A 26,912-nucleotide genomic window follows, 5' to 3' on the forward strand; every position below is an offset into this window, starting at 1 on the left:
AATGAGCTAGTTTTTCTCTTCTTTTTTTCGGTTGAATTTTGAACTTTAAATAGTCGAAATTGAAGATAAACTATGTTTCAAAATGTAATTGTCATTTTTTTTGTGTGTTTTCTCCTCTTTTAAACCGTTCAATTAAGTGTAAATATAATTAATTATTAATAATAACATAGAGTTAAAGGTAAATTGAGCAAATTGGCTATTTCTGGCAATATATTTAAGTGTGTATCAAACTGGTAGCCCTTCGCATTAATCACTACCCAAGAAGTAGCTCTTGGTTTCAAAAAGGTTGGTGACCCCTGCAGTAGACGATAGAGTAGATACAAGAGATTAGTGCGCATGCGCCGTGCGACCTTATGTGACATCGCCAACTACTGGCCTGGCGTGCAAATTACAGCAACATCCGTGCTGGTTGTCTTTAGTGTTTATGAGATGCACAGGTGTCAAACTCAAGGCCCGGGGGCCAGATCTGGCCCGCCATGTAATTTCATTTGGCCCTTGAAAGCCGGGAGATAATATGCGTCATTAAAGTACTTTATATTTTCTTACTAAAAAATACATGTACTCAATGCAATCGCATATTTTTTCAACATTATATGATCATACATTCGAACAATGTTTTTTGTTAAACTCGAAATAAATACTTTTCATCTGCTTGACTTACGATTTCAAAGCAAGTTATTCATCAAATTGTCAAATTTTATTGATAGATTTTACAGCGACTTTATGAAATTTACTGTGATTTTACTGTACATGAAAAAACAGTACCACTGTTTTTTGACCCTAAAATGCTGGCAAATGAGCTGCCAGTTTTTTAATGTAAAAAAACGGTTAATCAGCTAATTTGCCAGAATTTAACTGTAAAAATGCAGTTTTATATTTACAGTAAAAAACACTGTATATGTTTCAGTAAAATCCAATAAACTGAGCTACCCGTTTTGTACCGTGAAAAACAGTGGTACTGTTTTTTTTTTCATTTACAGTAACCTGCTGAAAAAAACTAAATTTTACGGAAAAAAACAATACCACTGTTTTTCACGGTACAAAACTGGCAGCTAAGTTGCCAGAATTTTACTGTAAAAATGCAGTTTTATATTTACAGTCAAAAACACTGTACATTTTTCAGTAAAATCCAATAAACTGAGCTGCCCGTTTTGTATCGTGAAAAACAGTGGTACTGTTTTTTTTTTTCATTAACAGTAACATGCGGAAAAACACTAAATTTTACGGAAAAAACAGTACCTGCGTTTTTTGACCATAAAACGCTGGCAACTGAGCTGCCATTTTTTTACTGTAAAAAAACAGTGGTACTGTTTTGCTATTTACAATAGTACATGGTAAAATCTACAGTTACTGTAAAAAAAACAAAACGGTGGTACTGTTTTGCTATTCACAGTAGTACACGGTAAAATCTACAGTTGTCGGTTTTACGGTAAAATACGGCAGCTAATTTGCCAGAATTTTACTGTAAAAATGCAGTTTTACATTTACAGTAAAAAACACTGTACATTTTTCAGTAAAATCCAATAAACTGAGCTACCCGTTTTGTATCGTGAAAAACAGTGGTACTGTTTTTTTTTCTCCCATTTACAGTAACATGCTGGGAAAAAAAATGTTTACGGAAAAAAACAATACCACTGTTTTTCACGGTACAAAACTGGCAGCTAAGTTGCCAGAATTTTACTGTAAAAATGCAGTTTTATATTTACAGTCAAAAACACTGTACATTTTTCAGTAAAATCCAATAAACTGAGCTACCCGTTTTGTATCGTGAAAAACAGTGGTACTGTTTTTTTTTTCATTTACAGTAACATGCTGAAAAACCCTCAATTTTACGGAAAAAACAGTACTCACGTTTTTTGACCATAAAACGCTGGCAACTGAGCTGCCATTTTTTTACTGTAAAAAAAACAGTGGTACTGTTTTGCTATTTACAATAGTACACGGTAAAATCTACAGTTATCGTTTTTACGGTAAAATCCGGCAGCTAATTTGCCAGAATTTTACTGTAAAAATGCAGTTTTATATTTACAGTAAAAAACACTGTAAATTTTTCAGTAAAATCCAATAAACTGAGCTGCCCGTTTTGTACCGTGAAAAACAGTAGTAGCGTTTTTTTTCCATTTACAGTAACATGCTGAAAAAACCTCAATTTTACGGAAAAAAACAATACCACTGTTTTTCACGGTACAAAACTGGCAGCTAAGTTGCCAGAATGTTACTGTAAAAATGCAGTTTTACATTTACAGTCAAAAACACTGTACATTTTTCAGTAAAATCCAATAAACTGAGCTACCCGTTTTGTATCGTGAAAAACAGTGGTACTGTTTTTTTTCTCCATTTACAGTAACATGCTGAAAAACACTCAATTTTACGGAAAAAACAGTACCAGCGTTTTTTGACCATAAAACGCTGGCAACTGAGCTGCCATTTTTTTACTGTAAAAAAACAGTGGTACTGTTTTGCTATTTACTAGTACACGGTAAAATCTACAGTTATCGTTTTTACGGTAAAATACGGCAGCTAATTTGCCAGAATTTGATTGTAAAAATGCAGTTTTACATTTACAGTAAAAAACACTGTACATTTTTCAGTAAAATCCAATAAACTGAGCTGCCCGTTTTGTACCGTGAAAAACAGTAGCAGCGTTTTTTTTTCCATTTACAGTAACATGCTGAAAAAACCTAAATTTTACGGAAAAAAACAATACCACTGTTTTTCACGGTACAAAACTGGCAGCTAAGTTGCCAGAATTTAACGGTAAAAATGCAGGGGTTTTTTTACAGTAAAAAAACACTGTAAATTTTACAGTAAAATTCTATCAACTGAGCTGCCAATTTTGTACCGTGAAAAACAGTGGTACCGTTTTTTCCATTTAAATTAACATGATAAAAAAAACCACTAAATTTTACAGAAAAAACAGTACCAATGTTTTTTGACCATAAAATGCTGGCAAATGAGCTGCCAGTTTTTTTTACTGTAAACAAAACGGTGGTACTGTTTTGCTATTCACAATAGTACACAGTAAAAACAATACCACTGTTTTTTTTACGGTGAAATCCGGCAGCTAAGTTGCCAGAATTTTACTGAAAAAATGCAGTTTTATATTTACAGTAATAAAAAAAACACTGTACATTTTACAGTAAAATTCTATCGACTGAGCTGCCATTTTTGTACAGTGAAAAACAGTCGTACTGTTTTTTTCCATTTACAGTAACATGCTGGAAAAAAATAAATCATACATTTTATTTGTAAAAAACACTTTACAAAAACAGTACCACTGTTTTTTCATAGTACAAAACTGGCAGCTAAGTTGCCAGAATGTTACTGTAAAAATGCAGTTTTATATTTACAGTAAAAAACACTGTACATGTTTCTGTAAAATCCAATAAACTGAGCTGCCCATTTTGTACTGTGAAAAACAGTGGTACTGTTTTTTTTTTCATTTACAGTAACATGCTGAAAAAAAAAACATTTTAGGGAAAAAACAATACCACTGTTTTTCACGGTACAAAACTGGCAGCTAAGTTGCCAGAATTTTACTGTAAAAATGCAGTTTTATATTTACAGTAAAAAACACTGTAAATTTTACAGTAAAATTCTATCAACTGAGCCGTTAAAAACAGTGGTACCGTTTTTTCCCACTTACAGTAACATGCTGAAAAAAACGACATTTTACGGAAAAAACAGTACCCGTGTTTTTTGACCATAAAATGCTGGCAACTGAGCTGCCAGTTTTTTACTGTAAAAAAAACGGTGGTACTGTTTTGCTATTCACAATAGTGCACGGTAAAAGCTAGAGTTGTCGGTTTTACGGTAAAATCCGTCAGACAAGTTGCCAGAATTTTACAGTAAAAAAAAAAAAAGTTTTACCGTAAAATTCTATCAACTGACCTGCCAGTTTTGTACCATGAAAAACAGTGGTAGTTTTTTCCATTTACAGTAACATGCCGAAAAAAACTACATTTTACGGTAAAATTTTTGCGACTGACTTGTCAGTTTTTTACTGTAAAATCTACAATTTTTTTTTGCATTGTACATAAAAAAACAAATCATCAAATGCATAGGCAAATGTGTAATAATATCATTCACTGTAAAAGTGGCCCTCTGAGAGCAAACATAATTGCGATATGGCCCCTGGTTTATGGTATAACATGTGTATAAAGAATATTTTCATTACTCTTCAGATATGTTGTAACTTGTCAAACTTGCCTGAAACAAATACATCTGATACTACTTTGGGTGTCAACATATAGCTAGCAGCTTCCTCATGTGACTGCTTTTAGTCCACTGTCATTTAAAAAGCAGGCCCAGTTACGTGCATGTGTTTGCAATTTTAGGCCCGATAATCCCCCCCACTCACTCCTCGCCTGCGGGTGCACACAAAAGCCCCTTTCCCGTGTGCACCCCAAGCGCCTTGGCACCGCGGTTCCCCCTGACGCTCTATAAAAGAACCGACAAACCGCGGTAAACAATTTTGTTTACGGCGAGAGCTCTGTAAACTCAAATCCAGGTCCTAAAGCGGCGCGGTGTAATCAGTGGGATTGCACACCGGCAATCAGTCTCAGACTGTTTGGATGTAATGAGGTATAAAGCTTGTGTACACAACAGGGTCTAATGGAGCATTTAGGAAGTTAAACATGTAAACAAAAGGGTTTAATTTTTAAGATTTTATTAAAATATGGTGTGGAGTTTACCATTGGAAGTTACCATCACAAACATGATTGTTTCTAATAAAAAAAAAAGTAAACAAAACAAAAAATAAAGCTTAAGAGCCTAGTTACAGAGATGTTTTTTTTTTCCTTTTTTGTGTTTTTTGTTGTTGTTTTTGCAGTCTGGTGAAAATTGGTTCACAAATGAGGGTGAGAGGGAGAAGGGGAAAAACATGTTGTAAAAATACATTTCCCAATCTTATCACACACACACACAGAGTCACACTTACACATTCATTCATTCACTCCTTGTTTGTTAAGATGGTTAGACGTCAGTGCCAAAGGGAAATCAAGAGAGATGCAAAAGTTGTGGAACCAGAGAAGAGGTTAGCGACTTCTAAAAACACATTCGGAGGGAGGACAACTGCTAAAGGATATGTGTGTGCATTTGAACCCTGAGAGAGAAAAAGTGACCAATTCTCTTTTTTCGTTTTGACAGATGACACCAGTATCTGCTGTGATACCCAACCCCCCACTCCAGCCCTTTGGGGGCTCTGTCAGCAGACTGAAAGACCCTTCGTAAGCCCCCGGTAGTAGAAGAAGTAGTAGCAGGAGGGGTGGCGGTGTTGGCAGGTGCATTTTTTTCACACCCAAGAGTGAAATATCAGCTGGAGCTTTGTGACCACACACGTATGCACACACACACACACACACACACACACACGCTCACACAAACACTGTGCTTATCTTCTTAGCATGTGAACAAACACTAGCTGGCCCGACTTAACAGGGCGAAAATGGCGTGTCTTAGGTTGGATCCAAAAATAAAAACTGTTGACACCGGGTCACATTTGCTGCAAAGGTGATGTTCTATGAAGGAATATTCAGAGCTGGGAAAGAAAATGGTACTGAGAATAAAGTTGAAATACTATGCGAGTCAAATTTGTGTTCGGTTAGGTTGCGATATTATTTTAGGTGTTTTAATGATCCAAGAATACAGGGTCATCTTCTCAAAAAAGTACTTTTTTCCCATGACATCACCATTCTATCCTCTTAACGACTGATTATATTACTTTTCACTTGTAGAATTCAGCCTGCTGCAGGAGTGTGGAGTTTTGTCGTGTTTTTTGGCTAGTTGGTTTCTACTGGTCACCTGTTGTGGTCAACTGTGTTAAGGCAGTGAGTGGTTCGTTGGCGACTTTCTACAACGGCTACAGGGGGAGGACAGTAAGGCCTGGGGGGGGGGAGGGGGGTGATCTCTTATCTATATTTTTAGTACAACATGTAGAACACAGACAGCATATGTCCATAAAATTAAAAAAAAATCCACATCTACATTAAAACTAACTGGTATACATGACAGTGCACGGCTGAAATGAAAAAATATATATAATCAGCATCAACAGCAAAAAATGTAAGATTACTCATTAACGGAACTATAGGAAAGCGAGAGAAAGCAGGAGGAACGGGAGGGCGAAGGGTTATTCTTAAAAATATATACTCATCACATGACAAGAGGAGCCAAGCATCACATGCTCCAAAAGTCACTGTTAGACTCTGAAGGGGGTGGGATTGCAGGGGATGAAGGGCAAAACTGCACATTACTGGAAACTGACCACAACATAAATGTCAACAGGGGCTACAAAAAAAAAAAAAAAAAAAAAAAGAAGCACTCAGCAGAGGGAAAAGCAGCCACTAATTTGTAAGGTTATTTGTGTTTAAAACAAATAGCACATGCACTACAAACAGAGCAGCAGGGCAATGATAAAAGGGCCTCAAAAACAAACAACAAAAAAAGCCTCCTTTATAAATGTTCTAGTCAAAGAGCAGAGCGCAAGAACCACCTTTCCTTATTCCCCAATTATCTTTAGCCAGTAAGACGGAGGATGAAAGGAGGCGGGGTGAAGGCATAAAGACAAGCATTGGTTTCGAAGCCTGAGTATTTAGTAACTTATGGAGAGACAACCTATTTGTCCGTTTATTTCATGATGGGGGAGGGTTTTTTGTTTTTTTTAATCTTATTACTGCTACAATATCACAACCCTTCTGGTAAAGAACAGTAAGAAGAATCTAGAAAATCTGTACAAAAAATAAAAGGGTATGCACGGTACATTCAATATCTGTTACTGAGGTACTAGAAAGGTGTTTCATTGACACCGGAGGGACAGCGTTCAAGAGTTACTCCGAGGGACTATTCCTTTGGAAAAAAATCCGCTGGTTATAAACAGGGTGAAAGGACACACACAGACACACACCTGCAAACACACATTCACACACACACACACACACTCGCACACAGACACCACTGTTGTTAACAAAGCCAGCATGCAAGAATAACGTCCCCCCTGACTCCTTCTGAGGATCTAAACTCTACTGTCGCCTCACGTTTAAAGGAAGAATGCATACTGGGTTGATGAGCATGTGTGTGTGGGTGGGGGGAGGGGGGGCATGGCAGTGAGAGAGTGGGAGTTGGGATGGTCTGCCTGGTTTGATCGCTTTTGGGGTGGTCATTGCTGCACTCAACTACAGTTGTTCTATTGGGCTGAAATTGAGCAGTCAGACGGCGCCCTCTGCTGGCCATGCTGCGCGATTGCCTATTGGCTCTGTAGCTTTAGGCATGAGACAGAAATTCATGCCCATAAGCAAGGCGGGTCTATGGACAAGTAGCGACGGAGGATTCAATCACTGACTACTGAAGCTGGGAGTAACGAATAACGAGCTGAAGAGTTCAAAGCGCTGAGGGCCAAACTGGGCTCTAGGTGAGGCATTTCGTGATTGGATGTAGATGTCGGATGGGAGGAGAAGGGGGGGAAAAAAAGACAAGAAGAAAGCAGTAACAAGAGCCTTTTGTGGACAAAAGGGCGACTTTCTGCCTGAGCACCTCTACTGGTCAGTCAGAGGATGCGACCAACTGGAAAATCTTGATGTCAAAAATGTTTTTTTTTCTTTACAAACATTAACACCTAGAGTCACGACTGATCAACTTTCCATTGAAACAACAGCCAACTATGGAAAAAACACCACTCCGATCATCGAATCCTTGAGAACAAAGTTATTGCTGACGTTGGGGTGTGAGAGGCGGGTGGGGAGGATGAAATGAGGATGGATGTGACTGGGTGTGTCCTGAGCTGGTCACATGAGACCATGTGGATCCGCATCAGGGCGTATTGGTACAGTGGGTGGAGTGATGCTGGGAGCATGGGTGTGGAGCCCGGTTTTTCCAGAGGTGACAGGAATGTGCTGGCGGCAGCAAGGGGAGGGGCTAGGGCTGGTGTGTGGTGGTGGTGGTCGGGGGAGAAAGGCTATTGGTCGGAGGGGATGTCTCTGTCGGCTTCGGCCTTAGTTGGCTGCCCCGGGGAGGGGGCGTGTGGTGGGTGAGAGACCGGGGCGATGCCGTGAGCCAGGTTTGCCGAAACCAGGCTTTCAACCCCTGAGCCGGCTCCCGGGAGACCCCCTACTGCGGCAACATTGATCAGACTTTGAGGAAATCTGGAACATAGATTGGATACATACAAAGATGATAATGATGACTGACAATGACCGATGCAAATGTTGTACCGTATTTTTCGGACCATAGGGCGCACCGGATTATAAGGCGCACTGCCGATGATGGGGTCTAGTCAGGTCTATTTTCATACAAAAGGTGCACTGGATTATAGGGCGCATTAAAAGGAGTCATATTATTTTTATTTTTTCTAAATGTAAAACACTTCCTTGTGGTCTACATAACATGTAATGGTGGTTCTTTGGTCAAAATGTTGCATAGATTATGTTTTACAGATCATCTTCAAGCCGCTTTCTTACAGTCGCTTCAGGATGTGCCGTTTTGTGGGCGGTCTTATTTACGTGGCTCACCTTCGGCAGCATATTTTCTCCGTCATCTTTGTTGTAGCGGTGTAGTGTGCAAGGACGGGAGAGGAAGAAGTCTCAAAAGATGGAGCCTCATTCGTGGCTCACAAGCGCAATAACGCCAGAAATGTGTCCCGTGAAAAACCGTCCGGCCGGAACTCTAATAACTAAAGTTCCTTGGGTGAATAATGTAAACTCACTACACCGGTATGTTTTAGCACTTTCATGGCAAGTTTACTGACAGATATAAGTAAGAACTTTACACTACTTTATATTAGAAATGGCAACAGCGGAGGATGAAAGTCACGTCACATAAGAAGATAGAGAAAAAGAAGAAGCTTATCGACTACGGTGTCGGCGCGGACTACAAAGGCGGACGCGCGCACATTTTCAGGACTTATGCAGATCCCAAATACAAATCAGCAGGTACCAAAAGGTAAGAAAAGTTGCTTTTGCATAATATTGCGAAACCAAACGCCAGATAATATGTCTTACACTATACACACACCATAATACTGGTATGTTGAAGCACAGTACAATCCATCAAGCAATGCGGCTTCATCGCTTACCAAAGTCGTACTAAAACATTTTGATAGATTTTTGAGCGCCGTGTGTAATATTCTATATTTTCAATGGACCATATACAATTTTGGTGTTGTTTACTTGAGTTATATTGCAGTCTACACATATATCTTATGTGTGACTGCCATCTACTGGTCACACTTATTTCATTACGTACCAAATAAAATAGCTTCGAGGTCGGTAAGCACAACCAAAATTATTCCGTACATTAGGCGCACTGTCGAGTTTTGAGAAAATTAATGGATTTTAAGTGCGTCTTATAGTCCGAAAAATACGGTAGTTTAGCAATATGTTATCGGGGTGCTTGCAGTTTGCAGGACTGCCCTGTGTAGAACTCTGTATGAGAATATCATTGGATAGCAAAGTTACTAACGCAAGCACCCGTTTGAAATTCTTGCACCATGCTTGTTAATTGATCCCTGCCCGTTCCTTCTCACCTGTAGGTTGCTCCATTAAGTTCCGGGTGAACGGTGGCAGCCTCCATGCTGGGCCACTGAGACGCTGCCATCAGATACTCTTTATTCACACAGTTCTTCAGGCTGTCTGGGATACGCCCTAGAACAGAACAAGGACATTTACAAAGGCTACATTTCGAACAGGATACAGGACGGTTTGCACACCCATTGTTAAGCATGTGCTTTACTCAAGACATTGAGGCAAACTACCGGTAATACTGCACAAGCTAGTGCTTTCATCCTGATGGCTTGATTCTTTCTAATAGCAGGCACTCTTTTACACATTCAGAAATGTGTAAAGGAATAATTTTGGTATGGGACAAACTTAAAGATGTTCCAATGTCACATATGGACCCACAGGTGGTGATTAACAACTACGTGAAACACTCATCATGCAGACAATCTCGGACTATAGGCCTTTTATAAATAAAGCACACTCCAGTCCTGTCATTAAAAACCTTCAATGAAAGCGGACAATGAACATGTCTACGTTCAGACTGGGATGTCCACAGAGACAGAGATCCTATTGTCATGTCGAGATAAAAGTGAACCATGTAGATATAAGCTTCCCTGCAAGACAAGTAGACTAGCGTAACATTTATTGTAGACGCAAATTAGACAGTACTGGACAAGAAAATATTAGCACAGGAGTCCCCACATTTCTAAATAAGGAATCACACACCTTGAGAGGATTACATTTAAAAACAACTGTGGAATTATGACCGACTGCTGCAAACACCAAATTTGGGCATTCTTTGTACTGACTCATTGCACGGCAGACGGCTAAAGTCAACTGTATTTTTTTCAGCTTTTCCTAGGGGTCGTCAAGGGTGAGTGAGTGATTATACTGCGTGTGGTAGAATCTCATGTGCTTTTTGGTTAGAGCGTCCAGTAAGGCTGCACCAAACAATTTTTTCATAAAAAACGATTAATCGATCGATCATTTTTTATTTATTTTTGTATCCAACTGCTTTTTAGTGTAGTGGTTCAACTAACTGTTTTTACAAATGAGTTCCCTAAAAGCACACCAACATTTTTTTGTGTCTAGAAACTTATAATGATTGTTGTTAGAATTGGGATACAAAAGTAAATTTCTAAGAGAAATGTCACTTCATTTGCCATCTTGGAAACTCGCCCCCTAATGCCGCTTTTTAAGTGCTTGTGTATTACAGCGGAAATGTACTGACAATCAATTTCATGTGTGCACAGTTTACAGAGCACCATGTTGAGGTTTTTACTAAGACTAGTTTTTGGGAAGTAAACTAGTAGTGGGTCATACTAAAAAGTTGGGTATCGATTCAATGTAGTGAGTTACAGGGTCAGTATGGGCGTTAACCAGGCCTGGAATTTCGTCATTTTCAGGACAAGGCCACTTTGCCTTTGGTGTCGTCAACCTTTTGGAGGGCACAAAAGTCAAATGTCAGGGCAGGAAGGCCATCAAATAAAACAATGATTTTAAGTCCACGGTCATAAAAAATTTAGCTTAAAGGTTAAGGATGATGACATTTTTAGCATGCATCACTTTCAATTAAATAAATGAAGCTGTTTATTTCACAGATTTGTTTATTTCTTAATAATCTATTTTGCCCTAAATGACGATAACATGTTGGGACTTCATATTATTTAGTGCACGGCCAGGATCTTCCACGGCCAGGTTTTCTTTGCGGTTTTTATTCACGTGAAACTAGCATGGTCGAGTGGGATAGAGAAAACTGCAAAAAACGCACATTGTCGCCAGTGAAGCGAATTCCGTCTCTTTTGGCTTCTCAGATTTATTACCAAATTATGTGTAAAATTAATAACTAAGGTAAAACAAAATAAAATATAACATATGTATAGTATTTACAGTTGTGCTCATAAGTTTACATATCCTGGGAGAATTTGTGATTTCTTGGCCATTCTTCAGAGAATATGAATGATAACACAAAAACCTTTCTTCCACTCAAGCTTAATGGTTGTGTGAAGCTATGTACTGGCAAACAACTGTTTACTCTTTTTAAATCAAAATGACAAGAGAAAGTACCAAAATGACCCTGATCAAAAGTTTACATACCCCAGTGACTTTGATCTGATAACATGCACAAAAGTTGACACAAACAGGTTTGAATGGCTAATCAAGGTTCCAATCCTCACCTGTGACATGTTTGTTTGCAATTAATGTGTGTGTATAAAAGGTCAGTGAGTTTCTGGGCTTCTGACAGACCATTGCATCTTTCATCCAGTGCTGCACAGATGTTTCTGGATTCTGAGTCATGGGGAAGGCAAAATAATTGTCAAAGGATCTGCGAGAAAAGGTAATTGAACTGCATAAAACAGGAAAGGGGTATAAAAAGATATCAAAGGAATTGGAAATGCCAATCAGTAGTGTTCAAACGCTGATTAAGAAGTGGAAAATGAGGGATTCAGGTAGACCAGCAAAGATTTCAGCCACAACTGCAAGGAAAATTGTTCGAGATGCAAAGAAAAATCCACAAATAACTTCAGCTGAAATACAGGACTCTCTGAAAAATTGTGGTGTGGCTGTTTCAAGATGCACAATAAGAAGGCACTTGAAGAAAAATGGGATGCATGGTCGAGTCGCCAGAAGAAAGCCATAACTCCAAATTACTTTGTTCCACAAGTTTTGAGGCTTGTCTCTGTGCTGTTTGGCGTAATGTAAGCGGGATACTTTGTGACATTAGCACAGAAATGGCTTTCTTCTGGCGACTCGACAATACATCCCATTTTTTTTCAAGTGCCTCCTTATTGTGCATCTTGAAACAGCCACACCACAATTTTTCAGAGAGTCCTGTATTTCAGCTGAAGTTATTTGTGGATTTTTTTTGCATCTCAAACAATTTTCCTGGCAGTTGTGGCTGAAATCTTTGCTGGTCTATCTGAATCCCTCATTTTCTACTTCTTAATCAGCGTTTGAACACTGCCGATTGGCATTCTCAATTCTTTGGATATCTTTTTATACTCCTATCCTGTTTTATGCCGTTCAATTACCTTTTCTCGCAGATCCTTTGACAATTATTTTGCCTTTCCCATGACTCAGAATCCAGAAACATCTGTGCAGCACTGGATGAAAGATGCAATGGTCTGTCAGAAGCCCAGAAACTCACTGACCTTTTATACACACACATTAATTACAAACAAACAGGTCACAGGTGAGGATTGGAACCTTGATTAGCCATTCAAACCTGTTTGTGTCAATTTTTGTGCATGTTATCATATCAAAGTCACTGGGGTATGTAAACTTTTGATCCGGGTCATTTGGGTACTTTCTTGTGTCATTTTGATTTAAAAAGCGTAAACACAGTTGTTTGCCAATAAATAGCTTCACACAACCATTAAGCATGAGTGGAAAAAAGGTTTTTGTGTTATCATTCATATTCTCTGAAGAATGGCCAAGAAATCATACATTTTCCCAGGGTATGTAAACTTATGAGCACGACTGTATATGGCTTTATTAATCAACTTAACATAACATACTGGATACATGAAGGTATTATTAAAAAAAAAGATCAATTTCTCATCAATTCAGTCTTGTTTTGCTGGGGTCATAGCCTTCTGCATGAACTGGCTCACAGAGCTCTGGGATGCAAGTCTACTAGGTGGCTGTCCTATTGATATACTGGCTGATGCTACAGACATTAGAGCAACAGTTGCAGGAGTTGACACATTGGCAGTTAACAGAGTCCTTTGCTGGACTTCTCTCACTGTTGGATGATTTGTTTGCATATGCCTGTGTGTGCAGGTTGTTTGCAGAGCCTGCTCGATATTATTTAGTAATTTACAAAGTGTACACTCTGCCTTTCCGAAGTCAACACTTTAACATGTGTCCAAATATTAATCTTTTTCCTGCTGTCACTCGTCTTGTATAAAATGGTAAAATCCTCTCGCTCTCATCTCTCTCCCTCCTGTTGGTATGCGCTGCTGTGTGTGTGCGCGCTCCATGCGAGTGTCCACTGCATGCGGAACGTCACCGACATACTGTTGACGTTCTGCATTCTAGCGCTAAATACATGCAAAGCTTCTATTTTTTTCTGTACGTCGCAACAAATCTGTTCAATTTAGTTTAAATCTGCTCGTGTTGGACAGCAAGTCATGCACAAACCCAAAATCAATTCTCAGGTTCATTTTCAAAATAAAATATTCAGTTATCAAGGGCAGGACAGAGTTTATTTGCTTCTGCTCCTCTGGACGAACAGAATAAACTGTGGTTCACTATACTGCAAAATTCTGGATTCACTAGATCTCGTAAAAGTCTGTGCTATTTCGCTGCACGATGAAGCCACAACAGAATGGCGGTGGGGATTGCTTAACTGTGGATGGCGGTGCTGTCCCGTGGCAGTTTTGTTCAGCAGCCGTTCTGCATCCAGTGGAAATCTGGGGTACAGACTGCTGCGTGTGTTGGATTTAACTTGTGTTTGGCACTGTGCTGCGTGTGGGACTCCGGCGGTTCATACAAGGCAGAAATAAACCCATCACTGGTCAAAGAAGCCCTAACGACATGAAAATCACACCGAGTGAAAGAGATGCGTTCGTCACAGCGCTACGGCTGTGGTGTATATCCTTTTTTGAGGGGCACACGGCCAAACAGGGGCAACGAGAGTCATGGCCACCGTGAAATTCCTGGCCTGGCCATAACAATAATAATACCGGTACTTTATTACTTTTTACTTTAAAATATTTAAGATCACTGAATGATTTGTTTTTTAATTTTTAACCAAAATGATATTCAGGAAAAAATCAAATAAAAACAGGATGGCAGTGTAATAATATCAACACGATATTCAAACCAGTTCCTTAATATGTTTCATTGCTCACATTTATTTCAGTAATAATAAAGCCAGTTGTACACAATAACTACTATTTAACTACTCATTTAAATCATTTGGTTTTTGCCCTCAAAGATCTCCTGTGTCCAGGGACACATTTCCTGAATTGGTAAACAATAACACCATTTTTTTTGGGAAACAATAAAAATATATACCGGTAATTCCTTTAGTATCAATCATATACTGCTACTATCCTTGGTATTGACACTACCGATATGTGGATCGATCCACCCTACCCTTACATGTATGCCTTATGTAGTGTGTTAGTGTATTTCCTGTTCATAGTGTTTACTTTCTACACTGTTGTTAAAGTGAACTAAGCATCATTCGTTTGTTATTTTCAAGCCTACATAGCGGTTTGCATGGCTTCTTGTTGCCTGAAGCTCTCTTGCTCGGGCGTTCTCCGGTCCCCCAGTGAGAATGATAATTATAAAAAATTTAGTTAATTTGCCGCGATGGAGGTGATAGTAACTTAGGGTACACATTGTGTATGGACATACCTACACTATTAGCTGCTGATCTGTGGCTGATCCATTGGGGCACCACTCGTGGCATTTTTCTTTTATGCTCGTAAATTTAAATATACATCATCGATGACTTCGACTAAGTTAATGAAGTTAGTGCGACATCCTTACTTACCAGTGATGGCACGGCGCACTTCCCTGGCTGCCTCCTCCCGAGCCTCTACTGAGGCCTGTTCGCTGTACCAGGAAGTATGTGGCGTACAGATCAGGTTGGGGGCATCCTTCAGTGGGCCTGTTGAAAAACTGCCAAGGACAGTAGGATTTGTTTGAAGGGAAGTGATGTGTAAATACAATCTCTGAGGCTTTATGAGGGCCTGGGTTACTGAAGGTTCGGTCTCATGAACGTCAAAGCAGCCCCTCGTATTCGACCCTCCTTCAGGGCCTGAGCCAGTGCTTTCTCGTCAACCAGACCGCCTCTTGATGTGTTTACCAGGAAAGCTCCCTGGCGCATCTAGGTTAGGGATTTTAGCAATGGTTCAGTCAAATAAGAGTTTGCTTTTGTGCACAAAGATGTAATGAGTACAATATTACTATAATAATATTATGTAAACAAGTGTACGCATTAGGCCAGTAAGTACTTTATATTGTACCCTAACAAGAAAACAAACACGATGTGTCTACCTTAGCAGATCTTTCAATCATTTGTTGATTTTAAAATGTATTTCCCTTCTTATGCTGCTTGGAAAGGAATAACTAGCAATTTACAGCTGACTTGCATGTATTTCTTCTCAATAAAAGCTTCAAGAACCCACACTAAAAGAGGTGGATTTATTGTGGAGGAAAATATTGGGCTCTAAACTTCTGGCTGCTCATTTTACTGACATTATGTTGGTTAGAGACATCCTCCTTCAAGCACAAAAATAGGTTTAAAATTTCTACCAGCCTAACTAATCAGAACAATTGAAGTAAAAAGCATCACCATCGCATCATCTCACTTATCAAACTGCACAATGACTTAACCAAATGTTTTTTTATGAACAGTTTTATGAAAGACCCAGTCAAATGTTGTCAGATGTGGATGAAATTACCCTGCAAATGTTCTTGCACGTGCCAGGTTGTGCTTTTACAAGTTCATTATTTCCACATAGTTTAATTATAAAGGAACTGCCTGTGATGCACAACTAGGGAGTAGAGATGCACAATAAATATCGGACAGGTAATTCCGTATAACATAAAAAAAAAAATCTCATACCCATAAATCTGATAAGATTAAAAAAAATAGCTCCAATGAAAAAAAAATGACAAAGCTCCAATGAAGCAAGATTAGCCTTAATGTGCTGTAGGTGTGATAGGGTGAACAAATCAAGCGCTCCTTCTCGCTTAAGTGCTGTAAATGCCTGTTGTAAACTTCCCAAACTTGTTGACAAACATGGAGTCGATTGAGTGGGACTTTTCCATGATTTCAAAGGAAAATTTTACATGCTATTTGCAAAATTTCCACACGGAAAGAAAACAATTTTGAGCTTCATATAACACATCAAACTATGTCAGTCACCTGAAATGTCTGCATCGCTACGACAGTGTTTTGAAAGCCTATGAAGACACGGCACTGCTCAAGAAGCTGCCCCAAAAGTCGGCCGCAAATAAAGGTGTTGCACAAACTAAAGTGAAATCTAAATCTAGAAAAATAGTAGCTATAAATATGTTATCAGTATCTCTCTTGAGTAGCAGGAAGTTAAAAAATTCCCCCACCCCTACAAACAAGTCCACCTGAACAAGCCAATATCTCCAACACTTACTCTATTCAGGGAGCATAATTACTTAACACCGGATCCAGATTCAAAGTAAGGCTAAAATGAGTACGGTACTATGAAAATACTATTATGAAAGTCACCTGTTTGATGGTGAAGTCGTTGATGAGGTGGTGGTTGTGCTCGTTGAGGCTGCAGTGCAGGGATACACAGTCTGAGTGGATAAGCAGGTCCTGGAGGGTGGTCATGCGTTGCAGTCCCAGGGAGCGCTCCACGCCATCAGGCAAATAGGGGTCATAGAAGAAGACGCCAAATCCGAAAGCTTTGGCTCGCAGAGCCACTGCTTGTCCAACGCGCCCTAAAAGGCCACAATAATTATTAGTTATTCCAAAAGTCAGGACACAAAGTCACGGGATGGCATCTTTCTACTATCATAGCCCCCGTCTATGGAACAGTTTGCCGGAGGACCTCAAGGCTGCAGAGAACATTCATGATGTTAAGAACAGGCTTAAGACCCACCATTTTTATTTGGCTTTTACTTAATATTTATTAATTTTATTGAAGTCATTCGTACTTTTCTTTTTATCTTATTAGTTGTGCAAGATTTCATTTAGTTCTATTCATTTATTGTATATTTACTGTATACATTGTTTTATCTTCATTATATGTTACTTGTATTCTATCCTTTATCCCAAGTCATTGTTCTTACTATTTTACATGTTTTATTAGCTTTACTTTCCAGCGTTCCTAAGAGGGAGCCCTCTGCATCAGGGGTTATATGCCATGCCATGGCACTTTGTGTCAGCATCCTGGTGGCCGCGGTCTAGTGACCTAGTGCAGACGGCTCCTGTGATAGTGTTTCTTCACATAGCTCCTCTGTACTCTGCCATGCATTAATTTGCGCGTGTGTGTGTGATTAAGTGGGATGTGGGTCATAGGGGTATTGTTTTTAAGTCTGAGGGTCTTTAATTTGACCTGCTGTTGTACTCTGTCTCAAAGTGTTAACATGTTCTCAATGTTTCCTTACCATTATTGCTATGTTGTCTATTACTATTATTGCTATGTTGTCCATTACCATTGTTGGCATTTTGTCTATTACCAATGTTGGTATATTCATTATTCCTACATTGTTGATACAAATTATTGTTACAGTGTAATTATGGTTACCTGTGGTAATGCCACTATGATACAACATCTGTATTATAATCCTTGAACAAAGTAAGAGTGAAACTCATGTGAATAATCACTGAATGGAGAACTGGGGGTGGGATTAAATAAATTATCTTCTTCCCACTCCCTTTCAGGCAAAACTGGACAATCATGCATAACATACTGTACATTACCTTTTGCAATATATTAATTTATATTATGTGTTGTCAACTTTGTACTTTTTTATGTCATTGCCTGAAATAAAAAAATAATAATAATTTTAAAAAGTCTGTAAAGTACTTTGTGATGCATTTATCTTATGCATGAAAAGCTCTTTTTAAATAAAATTTGATTGATTGAAAAATAAGGTCATTAAAGGCCTACTGAAATGAATTTTTTTTATTTAAACGGGGATAGCAGATCCATTCTATGTGTCATACTTGATCATTTCGCGATATTGCCATATTTTTGCTGAAAGGATTTAGTAGAGAACATCGACGATAAACTTGCAACTTTTGGTCACTGATAAAAAAAGCCTTGCTTGTACCGGAAGTAGCGTGACGTCAAAGGTTGAAAGGCTCCTCACATTTCCCCATTGTTTTTAATGCAGCGAGAGCGATTCAGACCGAGAAAGTGACGATTACCCCATTAATTTGAGCGAGGATGAAAGATTCGTGGATGAGGAACGTTAGAGTGAAGGACATATTTTTTTTCGCTCTGACCGTAACTTAGGTACAAGCTGGCTCATTGGATTCCACACTCTCTCCTTTTTCTATTGTGGATCACGGATTTGTATTTCAAACCACCTCGGATACTATATCCTCTTGAAAATGAGAGTCAAGAACGCGAAATGGACATTCACAGTGACTTTTATTTCCACTACAATACATCGGCGAAGCTCTTTAGCTACAGAGCTAACGTGATAGCATCATGCTTAACTGCATATAGAAACAAAATAAATAAACCCCTGACTGGACGGATAGACAGAAAATCAACCATACTATTAAACCATGGACCTGTAAATACACGGTTAATGCTTTCCAGCTTGGCGAAGCTTAACAATTCTGTTGCTAACGACGCCATTGAAGCTAACTTAGCAACCGGACCTCACAGAGCTATGCTAAAAACATTAGCTATCCACCTACGCCAGCCAGCCCTCATCTGCTCATCAACACCCGTGCTCACCTGCGTTACAGCGATCGACGGTGCGACAAAGGACTTCACCCGATCACAGATGCGGTCGGCGGCCCGGAGACGGAGGAAGTTAAGGTGAGTTCGGCGGCTAGCACGTCTGCTATCCATCTCAAAGTCCTCCTGGTTGTGATGCTGTAGTCCGCCGCTAATACACCGATCCCACCTACAACTTTCTTCTTTGCAGTCTTCCTTGTTCATTAAACAAATTGCAAAAGATTCACCAACACAGATGTCCAGAGTACTGTGGAATTTTGAGATGAAAACAGAGCTTTTTGTATAGGATTCAATGTGTCCGCATACTTCCGTTTCAACGATTGACGTCACGCGCATACGTCATCATACATAAATGTTTTCAACCGGAAGTTTAGCGGGAAATTTAAAATGTCACTTTACAAGTTAACCCGGCCGTATTGGCATGTGTTGCAATGTTAAGATTTCATCATTGATATATAAACTATCAGACTGCGTGGTCGGTAGTAGTGGGTTTCAGTAGGCCTTTAAGTGCAACGGAAAGGCATATATTAATAAAGAGTGATCTTTCTTTTGATACAAAATGTGCCATACAGTTCCATGTGGCTAACAATACACTGCAGCATCTAAGCAGGGCCACGCAGAATATGATCAATTCATGCATTTTTAGACGATAAATAAAACTGCGACCCAAATTAACAAAGTTGGCGATTTACCAAGACCAATGATGCCCAGCGTCTCTCCTCGTATGCGAGCAGCACCACCAGCCACCTCTCGGATCTGTTCTACACTGGAGGCACGGGTTCCCTCCCTGAGAGCCTGGTGCATCCAGGTGACTCGCCTGTACAGGTTGAGGATCAAACATAGCGAGGTGTCGGCTGTCTCCTCCACTGAGGATGCTGGAACGTTACAGACAGCAATGCCTGCACAGATAGGCAGGAAAAATTAAGCATGGTTAATTCATTGACTTTTTCAAAAGAGGATGTATTAATAAGTTCACAAGTTGAAAGGGTCAGACGTCTCCATGATTGAGCATCTGACGAAACCCCAAAATAATATCGCAAAACAAAAATCAGGAGACTTAAGAAAGCAGGGGAAACAATAAACCGGAGAATGCCAAAGTATTTGTTGTGAAAGACATTAAAAAAATGAGACAAAGATTGTGCAGTCTTGATGGTTCAAAGCCATCAACAATTTAGTGCAACAACACTACAATCCCCACATAGATCAGGACACAATTATTTTTCAATTTTTGCAAGAATTTATTTTTCTGCATGCAAAAACAAAACCGAACAATACATTATTAATTTACTTTTCAACATCAGAAGCGTGTATGCTAGTTTCAACAATACTAAAAGGTGCTCAAAATTACACACCCAACTGCTAGCATATGTTACCGATAGTAGTCTAAGAGAACAGATTTAAAAAATAAATCTCTACATTTGTCACAATTAGAATTTAAACTTTGTAAAAACTGCCATTCAGGCTGAATAAGATTACTGCTGTTTAGGCTGTCACTGCTGTCTCGCAAAATAAAAGGAATGAAGAACAGGGTAATGCTTGCAGCTCGTTCAAACGCAGGCAACCTCTGAGTAGCCGCCAAACAGCTGCAAATTGTCCATTCAAGCAATGTCCTTTATTATTTCTTATCAATTGGTTATTGCTTAAGTCACTGCTTTTGTGTCCTTGGGCAAGACACTTCACCCTTGGTCCCACTGGTGTATAAATGTTTGGTGGTGGTCGGAGGGGCCGTAGGCGCAAACTGGCAACCACGCTTCCATCAGTCTACCCTAGGGCAGTTATGGCTACAAATGTATGTTACCACCACCAATGTGTGAATGTGGAGTGAATGAATGATGGGTTCTCACTTTTCTGTGTGCGCTTTGGGTGTTTAGTGTATCAAAAAGCGCTATATAAATCTAATCCATTATTATTATTAATACACATTCAGCATTTAGTTATAATACCTTTGCCAGATTTTTTTCACCAATGTGTTTCTATTTATTTCCTGTAAGTTCTTTAAATTTCTAATACTTATTGCTTAAGTCTTTATTCTTTTCTCTACTTGTTAGAAAAAAGTGACACATGAAGACTAAATTCTTGAATGAAAAAATATAAACACATGAATACTTCATTGTAAGTGTCACCTTGTTAAAACACATGCGGTTTCTTCCCACTACTTTTCGGACATGTTGAATTGTGCAAGTGTGAACGTTTTGTTTTTGCAATGTATCTTAAATAAAAACGTACAAAAAAACGTCAGGAAAATCTGAGCATGTATAATAAAGTTATGACTTTTATAAAATTCCACCCCAAGGGGGCAATATTAACACCGCATTAGCCATGCAGTTGCATTCCACCCAACACCCCGACCAATCATCAAAAATTTCAGGAAAATTGTAGAATGTTTTCGGAAGTGATGACTGTTAAAAGTTTCCACCACAAGGAGGCAAAAAAGGCGACACAGTTGCAGAGTTGTGTATATAGACTGTGGCCACCTTGGTTTCAGGTGATCTCCTCAATGACTGGTCAAAAGGCACTTACGTGACTACAGGGCCCCATGACTGCAACTAACTTTGAGCTAATGCTATGTTTGCGGCGCTTCCTCGTTAGTTTTTTGACGTGTATAAATTCCCTGTTGTTCAACGTGGGGCTTCTTCCCCCGCAAGAATTGTGGAAAGCTTTTACAACGCTTTCCGCACAACCCGGGAAGAAAACAAGTAATGGAGGTGAAGATTCGCCATCATTACTGGAAAACCACTGATTACGACGTCATGTGCGAGGTAAACACACGACACAACGTCCATGTTTTGTTCAGGAGAGAACACACAGAAGCTAATACAAATAATAATAAAACAGTTATGCATTTAAGAGATGGTTTGACAAAAACAGACTCTTTGAATTCCAGTAAAACTAATATAATGCAATTTGGTACCAGCAGACAGAAGAGAAAGGCAAACACAAAAACAAATAGACGGACATTGAATGAGTAAAATAAACCAAATTTTAGGTGTAATAATAGATGAGAAAATGACCAGGAAATCTCATAAAAAAATATACAAAATAAAGTGGCAAGGAATATGTCAATACTGAATAAAGCAAAATATGTTCTGGACCAAAAATCACTTTATATTTTCTACTGCTCACCAGTGTTACCATATCTGAGTTACTGTGCAGAAATATGGGGAAACAACCACAAAAGTACACTTATTCACTCAGCATGTTACAAAAGAAAAGTTAGAATAAGACATAATGAGTGATACATACAGTGATTACAAATACATTGGAGGCAGCCACTCCATGACATATTTTACACAAACGTCACAATTTGCCTGATTGTTGGTCCAAAGCTAATGAAGATGTTGGCAAAATGAGGGTAATAGGGCTGCAACAACTAATCGATTAAATCGATTAAAATCGATTATTAAAATCGATTCTTAAAATAGTTGCCCTTTTAGTAAACCTATTTAGTCATCGATTCGTTGGATCTATGCTATGCGCAGTTTTTTGGGGGTTTTTTTTATTTAAAAAAATATATATATATATATATTTTATTTTTTTTAATAAACCTTTATTTATGAACTGCAACATTTACAAACAGCTGAGAAACAATCAAAATAAGTATGGTGCCAGTATGCTGTTTTTTTTCAATAAAATACTGGATATGATAGAAATGTAGTTTGTCTCTGCTATTCGATTATTAATCGATTAATCGAAGTAATAATCGACAGATTAATCGATTATCAAATTAATCGTTAGTTGCAGCCCTAGAGGGTAATACGTTTGTTTTTTTTGGTCGTTCTGTGTATTCTTTTGCGTTTATTGTGCTGTTTCAATGTTTCAATGTCCATTTCACTGATGATGCAATTGTTGATGACTGAAATGCTGATATCAACCAAACCTATCCCCCCCTCCACATCCCACACCCCGGATTGTAAATAATGTAAATAATTCAATGTATATACATTGATGATTATCTTGTGTGATGACTGTATTATGATGATAGCATATATCTGTACCATGAATCGATTTAAGTGGACCCCGACTTAAACAAGTTGAAAAACTTATTCGGGTGTGTCAATTGTACGGAATATGTACTGAACTGTGCAATCTACTAATAAAAGTTTCAATCAATCAGTCAGGTGCGTATTAGAGTGCCTGCTGGTCAAAAAACTGCAGGAATGTAGCAGCAAAGTATGTCATATACGGCTGCAAAATTATACTTTCAGGAAATAAAATCATGTTTTATTGCAAGTTCATGAGCTGGAGTATGTTTAGAACTATATATAGGCATATTATTTTAGTTTATTTTGTCAGAAAAACTATTGTCAAGATGACAGCAATTGCATGCATCCGGACACAGCTGATCATACTTCCTTGGAAGCAGTCATGGCGCCTGTTTAGCTGGCCGTACTCTTTTTATACGCAACTCTGCGCAGTAATCATGCAGTTGCGTCCCACCTAACACCAACACAAACTATAAAAAAAATTAAAAAATTCAGAAAAATTGGAACATGTGGAAAGAAGGTATGACTGTTATAGTATTCCACCACAAAGGGGGCTGTTGGTGCCACTGCAGTGACGCGATTGCATCCCTCTCAATACAAATAAAAATTTCGGGTTGATCGAAGCATGTGGAAGGAAGTTATGACTGTTGTAATTTTTCAACACAACGAGGCAATAATGGCACCATTGCAGCGATGCAGTCGCATCTCAATCAATATACCAATTCGCCATCAAAATTCTCCGAAAAGCCTAGCTAAGCATGTGAAAGGTAGTTATGACCGTTATAATTTTCCACGATAAAGGCGCCGCAGTAGTCATGCAGTTGCGTCCCACCCGACACCCCAACCCACCATTCAAAAATTCAGAAAGATAAGAGCATGTAAAAGGAAGTTGGGACTGGTATAATTTTCCACTACAAGGGGGCGATATTGGTGCCACTGCAGTGACGTAGTTGCATCTTACCCAATACTCTGACCCGCCATCAAAAATTTTGGGAAGATCGGAGCACATGGAAAGGAAGTTATGCCTGTTAGGTTTTGAAAACGATCCGATCAGCTATAGCGAAGTAAGGATAGTTTGATAGTTGATGGCGAGGTGCCGTTTTCGCCACTAGACTCCACCCACTACGCATAGACATGAATCTGACCCCTAGGCCACTTCAGATTGACATCACCATCATGTGCACTAGGGTTGTACAGTATACTGGTACTAGTATAGTACCGCAGTACCAATGAATCAAAAACGGTGCTCTACTCTGTTTGAAAAGTACCGGTTCGCCATATTATTTTTTTTTACAGGCATGACGGCGCGTCGTCGTGACATTGCTGGTTTTACGAGCAGAGGAGCATGTTCGGCAGCGCACAATCACGGAGTACTTACAAGCAGACAGTGTGTAGACAGAAAAGGGAGAACGGACGCATTTTGGCGTAAAAAATAACGACAAAGGTGAAGTTATAACACTGCAACGCCCACAGGAAGAGGTGCTTAAAAACGTTGCTAGCTAGTTAGCGGCTAATGTCCATCCGCAATCTGCAGTGTTTTAGCTTCTTCTGAATCACTAATGCTCGCCTCCGTGGCGACAAATAAAGTAAGTTTTTTACAAGTATCATACCTGCAGGATGAGGAATAACTAAACATGCTTCACTACAAACCATAGGAGGATACAACAGCTCACCGGCGTCACAATGTAAACAAATGCCATGGGTGGCTCTACACCTGAGATCCACTGTAATGATACCAAGTACAAGAGCGTATCTAGTCGATACTACTATGATTAAATCGATATTTTTTATCGTCACAAAATCTTTTTTCTTTTATATTTATATTATATTCATAAACTCAGGAAATACGTCCCTGGAAACATGAGAACTTAAATTATGACCAATGTATGATCCTGTAACTACTTTGTATCGGTTAGATACCTACATTTGTGGAATCATCCAAAACTAATGTAAAGTATTCAAACAGAAGAATAAGTGATTATTACATTTTAACACAAGTGTAGCTGGAAAATGTTGAAACGGAAAATAACCAGATATTAACAGTAAATGAAAAAGTAGATTAATAATCCATTTTTACAGCTTGTCCTTTATCATTTTGACAAAATAATAGAATAGAAAATACACAATATGTTACTCCATACGTCAGCAGACAAGTTAGGAGCCTTTGTTTGCTTACTTACTACTAAAAGATAAGATGTCTAGCATGTTCACTATTTTATTTAAGGACAAAATTGTTCTTCGATTGCAATAACAAACATATGTTTAATGTACCGTAAGATTTTTTGTTATAATAAAGCCAATAATGCCATTTTTTTTGTGGTCCCGTTTATTTAGAATGGTATCAAAAAGTAGCTAAATACATTTTGGTACCGATACCAAAATAATGGTATCGAGACAACCTTATTTGCACCAAGTAGGATCAAGATCTGGGGCCGTACTTATCAAGCTTCTTAGAGTGCCATTTTACACTTAAGTCCTGAGAATTTGCGAAATTTAGTCCTACTCTCAAACTTAAGAATAAAAGCTTTTTATCAACGTTCTTAAGTCTAAGAATCACTCCTACTCCCCACGATATTTAAGAGACCTTCAGAGGTGTCTTAAGTGGTTAGGAGTTGCCAGCAGGGGATGGCACTGAGGCGAGAGAGACGTGCGCGAACGTTCAGGGAACGGAACAATGTTTTTTTTTTTTTTGATGACGAGCAGCTGATCAAACGGTATCGTTTAGACAGAGCGGATATTATTTTTGTCACAGATTTAATACTTTTCGATTCCTTGTTGATTTCTGCATGTGTCTGCAGTGGGCTAGTATATATAGAGCCACCCACACCAGTTTCAAATTAGTTGCCTAATTAATGAATTGGAAAGAAAATGTTATGACAGTAGCGTATGTGTGTGGCCGTGAGGTGAGTGACGTCAGTGAGTGTGTGGGCGAGAGAAGAGAGGGAGCGGTAGCGTGAGTGCCGGCGGGGACTAGTTTGTTTTGTATTATTTTGTAGTTTATTGTCAAAATATACACGCCCATTGTCCACTTAAATATTTCCAAGATATTTCTTTATTCTTAGACAACGGATTCCCTTCCGTGATTGGTCATTTCTATGGACACAGAAATTACGTCACCTAAAATTCCGTTTACGGCACATAGTAATGTCGTAATTCAGCTCTGAGTGTGACACTTAAGATTCAGTCCTACACTTCGCTGAAAGTGTGAGTAAGACGCTTGATAACTAACTTTTAAGTGCAGCTTTCAGAGAAGAATTTATTTACTCTTAAGTCAACTCTTAGCAGACTTCTTAAGAGTAATTCTAAGAAGCTTGATAAGTACGGCCCCTGAACTTGTGGAGCCGAGTTGTTAGCGTTTCGTGTTTTGCGGCGACCATCAGATCAAAGTTTGGTGCCATGCCATGCTCTGATCTTATGGCATAAATATTTATGCACAATTTATTATCGGCCATATGTGTAGTAGCAGTAATCTGTAAAATGAAAACCAAGATGGCCAACTTCCTGTTTGTTTTCAGGTACGGGTTCCTGTGACTTATGTGCGTCCCGACATGATAGACATCTCTTACAATTTTTGTGTCGATAAATGAAACTGGTAGAAGGGGACAATTTTTTCTCATTTTAAAGAGGGCTTTGGAGAGCCAATTCTGACATTTCATTTTCAGGACCCCCAAAATATAAATTTTTTCGCCATACTTGATGCGCCTGCTAAATATGGGGAATTTTCATGCATGTTAAGGGTCTCAAAAAATGTGTTCAAACGTATAGAAGAAGAAAAAAAAATGTCAATAGGGCTCTGCTCAGGTCCTTTCTTACCAAGCTCAGCAGCTGCTTTGATGTCAACATTGTCAAAACCAGATCCAATTCTGACAATTACTCGGAGGCCTTTAAACTTCTCTAAGTCATCTCTGGACAGAGTGATGGTGTGATAAAGCAGGGCAGCAACAGCCTCATTCAGCACCTGCACAGGACAAAATGTATCATTAACAACACAACCTCCCACTTCAAAAGGAGAATGTGTA

The 26,912-nt window shown here is 38.9% G+C and overlaps 1 protein-coding gene across 1 annotated transcript in view; it reads right to left on the reverse strand.

Annotated features, from left to right (window-relative positions):
- Positions 1-5,344: 5,344 nt before the first annotated feature.
- LOC133649113 (C-terminal binding protein 1) overlaps positions 5,345-26,912 on the reverse strand; it is a 43,558-nt gene continuing 21,990 nt past the window's right edge. The window contains 8 exon segments of the mRNA XM_062045911.1: positions 5,345-8,138; positions 9,518-9,635; positions 14,998-15,129; positions 15,208-15,231; positions 15,234-15,333; positions 16,717-16,931; positions 19,603-19,809; positions 26,707-26,851. Of these exon segments, the coding sequence (XP_061901895.1) occupies positions 7,952-8,138; positions 9,518-9,635; positions 14,998-15,129; positions 15,208-15,231; positions 15,234-15,333; positions 16,717-16,931; positions 19,603-19,809; positions 26,707-26,851 (1,128 nt within the window). The 3' untranslated portion in view covers positions 5,345-7,951.

Source organism: Entelurus aequoreus, linkage group LG04, assembly GCF_033978785.1.
Source record: "Entelurus aequoreus isolate RoL-2023_Sb linkage group LG04, RoL_Eaeq_v1.1, whole genome shotgun sequence".
NCBI classification, from domain to species: Eukaryota; Metazoa; Chordata; class Actinopteri; order Syngnathiformes; family Syngnathidae; genus Entelurus; species Entelurus aequoreus.